This window comes from Alligator sinensis, unplaced genomic scaffold (assembly GCF_000455745.1).
Source record: "Alligator sinensis unplaced genomic scaffold, ASM45574v1 scaffold234_1, whole genome shotgun sequence".
NCBI lineage: Eukaryota > Metazoa > Chordata > Crocodylia > Alligatoridae > Alligator > Alligator sinensis.
The window spans coordinates 394,253-403,486 of NW_005842334.1; the positions used below are offsets into that span (position 1 = coordinate 394,253).

Here is a 9,234-nt window from a genome sequence, read left to right on the forward strand (position 1 = left end):
AAAGATCTCATTCCTGCTCCAGCCCCTTTACACTGCTTATCAGTGACTAAAGTACAGTGCTTATCATAGTGACTAAAGGGGTGTTAAAAGTCTTATCTTGTGTTTGATCAGGGCAAGATCTCCCTGGTATAGGACTGTAATGGCAAAGGTCAACCATAAGGCTGTTTCTCTAGAAACTCTTCATAAACAACTGTTGAGGGGGGAGTTGTCACTGCTACTAGGGCTGCATTGGGGACAGGACCACTTTATTGCAGAAACAATTAAAAAAACTAAACAAAGAAAAATCAAACAAAACAAAAAGCCCCAAACAAACCAGGCAGCACTTGGCCCATATGGTACTCTAGCAAGGTTGTTGTAAACTGGAAACTAGAATATAGTATAGAGATACCCAAACTAATTTTAAAAGAGCTTCTTCTCAGCAGGCTAAATTAGCCTGCACTGAGTAATATGCTGCCATAGCTGGACTGCTTCAAATACCCAAGTGAACTAGCTCAGGTCCACAGTATAGACATACCCTTAACCAGTCCCCTCAGACCAGCCCCTGGAGGAGCCTAGGATTGGGAGGGTGAAAGAGTTACTTCACACTACCTTAGCATCCTTCTTGAGCTGCAAATTCTGTTTTGTGCCTCTTAATTCTGTGGTTAGAACAGTGTTTGAATACTAAGCAGTAAATAAGACCTAGGGCCAGTCATTATGAATAAGATGACATATTGAATAACTACTTATGAGCGCCATCTAATCCTGTGAATCTAATGAGGCAGGTGGCCTGTGGAAAATAGCATGCATCATCATGTAATTAAAGACTATTATAAGGTATACACAAGAGAACATAATTAAAGGTTCACAGGCCAAATTTAATCCTAGAATTTCTTTTTTTTTTTTTTTTTTTACATCACACCATTAACACCATTTCAAAGTAGATTTTGTGTATGTAGTGTACATATATCTATATCTGTATGCGTATGTAATAATTCCAATGGCTGTGGAAAAAAGCTTTATTCCAAATGGACCTCTGAGCATACCCTGAAGTTGGCCCTGTTTTAAATTAATTTGATCTCCTCAGGAACAGCATAATAAATATCTCTTAATAAAAGTACAACATGAACTTCTAACACTGTAAGGTTATCATATTGGACTTTTTCAGTAGTGTACACTATATTGTACTTGCATTTTACTTCTGCAAACATTTATAACATGCACTCCTTGCTAAAATCAACTTTCCCAGTTGAACACACTATACAACAGTAATGAGACCAAGATAGTTACAGGCTCATAAGGAATAGCAGTTCCAGGGATTTGCCCATGCTCTGCCTGTCCCAAGAAAAAGTAATTAATTTGTCTAAGCTATATAAACAAGAGAATTGCTTAAATTATTTATTTTGGACTAAATCCTAGCTTCATTGGAAACAATGCCTGAGTAATAACTAAAAGAATGGGCTCTTTTATGAATGTGTGAGACAATGGTGCTTATCGTATACCGAGAAGGAGTTGGCGGTCTCAGTTCACTGGGCAGGAATTCAAAAACTAAAATCAACATTACAGCTAGCATTGATTAGGACTTCTTTGGTTGTTCCAAAGAAAAACTATTGGTTATATAGACATAGAAACAAAATGGCAGTGATTCCTCTGAGGTCCAGTATAGGAATAAATAGGCAAAGTGTTTACATTGGCTTTGTTGTCAGTCTGGCATCCTTCACAAGTATTAAGATGCCACCTTAGGACGATAAAAAAAAACACAAAAAAATCCCCTCACCATGTTCATCATTAGTTGTATGGTCTCTGTTAGGAAGACTCACATCACTGGAAGTCTGTCCTTTTACTCTGTTCCATTCCATATCCTCTGTGCTTAATGGCTTCCATCCACAGAAATCAGACTCAAAGTCACAAAGTGTATAATTTGCTATTGAGAAAATAAGAAGAATAAGATTGAGTAAAAGGTTATAGAATAATGATATGCCAATCTTTTATTCTCTTTAGGTGAAAACCAATTTGCTTACTCTTCAGGTATAAACCTATTCAAAAAGAAACCTAATGGTCTTTTTTCATTGAAATCTAAATCACTTTCCTTGGGGGAAAATAACCAATGGTCTAAAATGTAGAAAGAAGTTAAGCAATCTCTTGCTCTGTCAGATATGCACAGAACTGCAAGATGAGAAGACTATATTAACCAAGTCCTTAACTAAAGATTAAACTAAAAGGCTGTCTGTGTATAGACAATACAATTACAAATGTATACAAATGCTTTTTTTGGAATTACTTAGGGAAACTTTTTGCAACAAGATACATTATTAAGAACATCAGATAAAAGTTTAAAAAAAATATGGAGTTACTGAAAGTCAGTTGGACTTAGGCTCCTATTTGCTTAGGTTATTTTTGAAAAGGGGACTATTGCTCCTAAATTTTGAGGTGCTGTTGAAAGTTTTACTTGCAATATACTCAGCAATTGAACTCCAATTAAATTTGCTGAATTGCTGTAACCAATATAGGCTGTGTAACAAACAATGCAGTACTTCATCAGTTACAAGCTGAGGAAAACATTTTCTCTGGAATTATAGCTCAATTAAGTCTTTTCATAGCATAATAAATAATCAAACAAAGACCAACCTGGAAAAGTACTGAATATATTGAAATCCTCAGGGTCACTTATTGCAGTTGTAAAAACTACTGTAGGGATTATACATAGTTGTAGCAAAGACTCTTGACGCATTCATTGTATCATGCAAATGTCATTCTGGGCATTACTGTAAATTTTCCAGTTTATCGTTACAAAATAGAACATTGCTCTACTCAGACACAAAGACACTAAGATTCCTCCTAGTATACAGACAGAGGCTCTGCCAGCTACTGCTAAGCTTCACATTAAGAAATAAATCACCAAGGTATGTGCAGACATTTGCTGCACCTGATCTACAATCATGTGGCTTTAAGCCACGTGATCGTAGATTAGGAGTGGCTTGTGCACATGTTTGCCAATGCTGGGAGCCATGCTGGGAACCTGATCTGGGTATATCAGGGTGGAGAGAGGGGGCGGGACGGATTGGCAGGGAGTAGGTCAGCACTGGGATTTGGCGGACGCTAGAGACCGATCAGGTTTTGGGGAGTAGGAAAAGTACAGCCCCAGGGCTGGGGTGAGCACCAGGTCTTTCCCAGTCCTGAGTCTGTGTTATGAATGTGTACAAACTTTTGGCATATCAGGATAACCTGCTCCTCGGGTGAACTAATTAGACTGTTCACCATTTTTTGGCCTATTTAACCTCCCTGAACATCTGCACAAACTGCCACCGATTTAACCTTACTTAGATTGATCTAAATGTAACATCTGCATGTACCCCAAGATCAGTCCTATTTAATTGGATCTACAATGTGTATTTTAATGCAATACACTAGTGCCCACATAGGACAGTATCATATATTAGTTAAATGAGATGCTTATAATCTTAAATTTATCTAATTAAAGAATACTTAGGCTTTCAGCAGAATAACTTGTTAATTAAACTTCAGTTCTTAATACATTAAGGTAGAGAGCATATAAATTGCTACACAGCTTAAACTGTCTTGCTGTATGCTAATTTAATACCTAGACCTTTAGGCATCATGCTTATTTAGCAGTCATTTCATGTAGGCAAAATGAAATCAAAGAATGCCTAATTTGATATTCTTACTCAAAGAAATGCCTAATTTCACCTAGCCTCCCCAGACCTTGTCAAAAGGTCTTCTGCATAAACTATAATAATAAAAAAAAACACCTCCCCTAACAACTGAACCTGCAAGAGTATTATTTATATGGTATCAATGGTCTAAATATTTTATGCATTAGTCACAAGTTTTCTTCAACCTTTTAGGCTGCTCTTTCTGAGAAGGACAATCTTGCCAAAACCTTGTCTCAGTATGTGGGTTGTCTACACTGCTTGGATTTTAAACATAAATATAAATGTCCCTTTTTAAGTAGTACTTAGGAAATCGAGATGGTGTTAATTATGAATAAGTATTTTCCAAAATGGCTGAGAAAGAACCTCATGTGTCATTCCAGATTTCATAGTTTCCATTCTTCTTCGATATGTATTTAAAAGCATAGGGAAGATTAATATGGGGATATTGGACAGAGATGTCCCTTATGTACTAACAACCCTAGATCTCCAGGGGTGGATCCAGAGGTGGTGCTGTGGTGCAGCCACACCCCACTTCAGATGTACGCCACCTAGGCCGTGAGCTCTCTGCGCTAATTGGTGTGTCAGTGTAGCTCCTTCTTGGAGCTCTACATATCCCATGAGCTCTCTGAACTCATCAGCTGGTCAGTGCCCAGACTTTCTAACTTCAAGAAGTTCTGGAACCCATGAAGCTTATCTACCTTGATCTGAAATCATCCTGGATCTGCTGACTTTTGAAATGAAATTTGTACTCTCTCAGGTTTCTGGGTGCATAACAGAGGATGAGGAGTAGGATTTTCGAGACTAAAAAAATCTATTTTAATTTGGTCTGTTGGGTAGGAAAGTGATGACTTAAATTTGTTAGCTTTTGTATCGATGTGCAATTGCAATGTAATCTCGCCAGCACTGAAAACCAGAATAAACATTTTTTATAAAGAACCTTTGCTTAGGAACAATGCAAAGCCTCTATACCTGGCTTCTGCTCACCTCTGGTTATCAAGCAAAGAAAAATACTTTGGCCAGTAAAAACTACCCAATGGCAATGGAGCATAGATTATTTATTTTAATTTTATCCTTATGGCCATAATAAGCTGCATATAGAGCTTATACTTCCCTTTTAAAGTTGCCCAACAGTTTTATATGTAAGATTGTTTTAAGTTGGTTACAACTTCTAAAACCTCTAGTAATTCAGGCTCAAATTATCCATGCTAGGAGTACATCTCAGGCTTTTTTTTTTTTTAAACTGTCAGCTAAACTAACTTAGCTGTTTCAGAAAGCAAGACTAGTCCATATTTTTTTAAAAATCCTGAAATTTGGCCTTTTTATCAGGGGCATGCTATAAATTAATTCAAATCCACAGATCTTATGAACAGAAGGTCTTTATAATTTTGCAGCCATTTGCAAATTCTCCAAAGCCATTTGTACTGAGATGGTTCCATCTGTGGTAAAGGAATCGACAACAGAGAAACCTTTACCCTTACTGGCCTATGGAGAGTCAAGAGCAAGGATGCCAAGAATTTTTTTTTTTATTAACAATCTGCAAACATTTTTAATGTAATGCAAATGTAACCCTTCTGCCAGGTCCTGGACAGCAACAACAAAGGCCAGGTTCAAATTTAGTGGTTTAGCACCAACTTGCTAAAACTGGCTTTAGCCCCCACCCAGAAGCCTGAGAATATACATGTTCTAAAGCAGTGGTTCTCAACCTTTTTTGGACCAGGACACATTTGTAAACATCGATGGCCAGTCCAGACCCAGTGTCCCTCACTCCTGACTCGATGGTCCTGGCTCCAAGCCCCAGCTCCCCTGTACATGGCGCATAAGGGGCCCCAAACAGATACACAGAAGTTGTTAAGCAGGAATCAGTAGACCTGCAGATATAAAACTGCAGAATGGAGAGGGTAAGGAAAAGAGAGCAGAAGGAGTCTGGGCAGCTGTAGAAAGGTAGGAGAGGACAGGCAGTAGGATCAAAAGAGTAGGAATTAGGCTGTGTGCACAAGAAGTCTCTAGACACTAGAATATGCTCCAATCCCAAAATCTGTAGTTATACACAGGAGTCCCGAGTCTCTACATTCCCCTGGTATTAATTAATATTTATGAAAGTCATGGGCAAAATATGTCTTTCATTTCCCTCTACTTTATGTCTTTCAGATATGTCTTTCATTTTCTTCAGACAAAGAATAAGAGCCTTCTGCTGGTACCATTAGCTCAGGTGCCAGAGACTTGTGTTCTAGATATGTAGAAGCCAAAACTTGCTGATGACGCCAACTGGCATGTTGATAGTTTCCACAAAATAGAAATGGTGGTTTTTTAGGGTTCAAATTAAGTTTCTACATTTAAAAAATATAGGAGAACATTACAAATGAAGCATTAATCACTTAGATGTTTGAAAAGTCCTAATTTATATTTGTCTGTGTAGAATTACTATGGACCTTGTGCGAAGGTAAAACTTTAAATTTTGGTACCTTGGGTGACTCTGTGAGGAGTAGGAGAGGGAGATGAGGAGCAAATATTTGTGCAAGTGCTGCATCAGCAGTGGAATGGGCTACTGCCACCTAGGCACAAACTCCTGCAACATGGCTGTGGTGATGGTGTGGACTCCCTGGGGAATGCCATTCTGGCACCCCCAATGATTTAACACCTAGGCCAGGTGCCTCAGTTGCTGCCCCCAAGCTATACTACTGCCCCTGTGTACATATAGATTATGATACAATCTTTAATTATGTGATCACAAACTCATTTTCCCCTCTGTCTGTTCCCTAGATGGACAGCGCTCCAGGAAAGACTCTGGTTTGTATATGGAATAATGCTGTTGTTTGTAAGATTCTTGCTTCCCTTTTTGCAGTAACAGAACTAACATGTCGTAGCAAAGGATGAGGCACAGGAGAAAATTAATCTCATCTCTGTCACTGCATTCTCATGTGATGCTAGACAAATCACTTCAATCTAAATTTTCACAGGTGGCCACTAACTCTGGGTGTATAACGTAGGAAATACGGACCAGGATTTACAGAATTGCTTAGTGTTCACAACTGCAAATGAAGTCAATGGGAGCTGTGCTTTAAAGGTATAAAATGATGACCAAAATGGAAAAAAATGAGGTCATAAATCTAAAATTGGGTATCCAAAATTAGCAGAAACTTTTGGCAGTTTGGCTTTAATCCTTCAATTCCACAGGCTTAATAGCACCACCTAACTTCACACAGGTGATGTGGAGATTTAAAAAATCATGTTTGTGAACTGCACAGATATTAAGAAATCATTAGAGAAATGACCTGAAGGAAATTCATAATTTCATTTACAATGCAGCATTTGGATGGTATACATGAAGTAAGATTTCATTGAATGAGGAAGTGAAACAAGAAATACAGAAAAACTATCCCTTCATTGACTACATCAGAAGTCCTGTGAAAAAATAGTTTGTGATGATACAATTAGAGACCATATCATACTACATATATATAAGGAAACTGAATTTTGGAATGACCTAATCATTGAATGTTTAGTTTTACAACCTTATGAATTTTTAAATTCTGCTATATGATAGCCTCTCATGCAAATGTTTATCCAAAATGCAGGGGAAAAAGTGCTTTTGCAAGGATAATACATTGGTGAAAATAACCCAGGTATATTTTAGGGTAATCTTATTCATTTGCTACAAAAAAGGTCCACTAACTACTCTTTCTACCGAAGTAGAAATGAAGAATATTAGAAAGTTTCTCTGCTTAGAAAAGCCAAGTCTTTCATACCATTGAGTTGTCCATACAAAGACGCTCTACCCCTCTACTTTGCTAATATAAATGTCTTAAAGCTGATATTCTACTCTCTACATTTGGAATTCAGGAAAAACACTTCTATCCACATAGCTCAGTTAGCTGGTGACCAGTTGCAGTTGACAGCCATCATTTTTGCTAACTAGACCTTACTCTTTGATTTTTACCAAAGCCTAGGACTTCCTCTGATTTTAAATCCATTTGCTGGCAACCATTAGCACTTTCATGTTAATAAATAAATTGTACAATTCTGGATCGGTATTATATTGATAGGGCAAATATGAAAAGATTCAGAACTACAAATAAACTTCTAAACCTTCCTATATTTCACTAGTCTGGAGCCTGGACTCTAAATCTCACAAATCCATCTATGCCAAATTTTGGAAAGGATATGCATGAATGCACCACGCACATATGCGGAGGGAGAAACAGAGGGAGATAGGAGATCCTAAACCAAGAATTTTAGTAAAAATGCTTCATTCAGCCTTAAACTTCCATCATTTGATTGCAATTAAATAAAAACTAAGACCACTCCTTGTTTTGTTTTGTTTTACTAACTGTATATAATCCAAGGTCAATTATATTTTTTCATCCTATTTATTTCACTACAACTGCATTTTTAAAGCAAAAATTATATAAATTGGTCAAATATAGAATCAGAAGAATTATAGCACAACTCTACAGAATCAAATTTAACAAATTCTTACTATGCATGAAGTATGTTACATAAAAATTGAGTAAAATATTTAGTATCCTGGAAAAACAGCTAGGTCCTAAAATATAAATCAAACATAATCACTGAGTTACCATTTTGGCTTTAATTTTGAAAGATTTGGATGTGCTTGTCAACGTTTAATCAGGTTTGAAGAAAACCACTGTACTTAAATTGATTCCTAAAACCAAGTGATTCAGCCTCTTGGTATATTTTTCATTGCCAGAACCTTAATAAACTAAGAAGTTCTTTCTGCCCATCAAACCAGCACATAGTGATCACTATAAACATCATTTTTAAATATTTTTTTCCTTGAGCTTTCAAGTGATTACAGGGAATGCTTTACTATCTAAAATCCCAGAACACATGACATAACACAAACTATACCTGCAATATGAATCTTCAGAAGTTATGTAAATTATACAAATGGTAAAACATATTCTTGGTATATTATGTTTATCTATTCCACCTCTTCCCAGCAGAGTTCAAGTTAGTTATAGTCAGTGTAATCATTTCATAAGATACAAAATGCAGAAATGCATTCTAAATTTTGAAAGTAAAAAACCCCTATATCCTAATTTTTATAAATTAATATCTTTACTTCGATGCAAGAAAAATAAAATACATTCCAAAACATCCTATTACTGTAATTCATTTAAATGGCAAACCATATGCTGAATATAAAATTGTCCATGCGTGTTGATTAAGGTATTCCTGTGTCTAATAAAGGTTTAAACTATCACACATATATGAAGAGAGAGAGTTACACTGGTGTAAGTGAGAGTAGAATATTCCTCAGAGTTAGCTAGTTACATTTCAGGACACAGGTTGAATTCATTAAAACTATCCCACTGGCTTAGAATGGATAACCCAGAGTTCAAGGTCTCAGAACCTGCACACATTTAAGCAGACATTTTGGGCTTCATTAATAAATATTATTATAATATATGCCAGTGAGCTTCAAATAGTTTTCAGGCAAAAAGTACTGTTTTATCCCATGTACTTAAACTGTAAGTGAAGGAGTACATAATTAACAACACATGATTTTGTGAATATCATATTGTCCACATCCCCACCACACCCCCCTGACACCCCCTCACCA

At 36.7% G+C, this 9,234-nt stretch overlaps 1 protein-coding gene across 1 annotated transcript in view; it reads right to left on the reverse strand.

The window, feature by feature from the left end:
• MALRD1 (MAM and LDL receptor class A domain containing 1) overlaps positions 1 to 9,234 on the reverse strand; it is a 455,974-nt gene that overhangs the window by 378,762 nt on the left and 67,978 nt on the right. Inside the window, exon 10 of the mRNA XM_025210089.1 lies at positions 1,754 to 1,900. Coding sequence (XP_025065874.1) covers positions 1,754 to 1,900 — 147 coding nt within the window. The remainder of the gene's footprint in view (positions 1 to 1,753; positions 1,901 to 9,234) is intronic.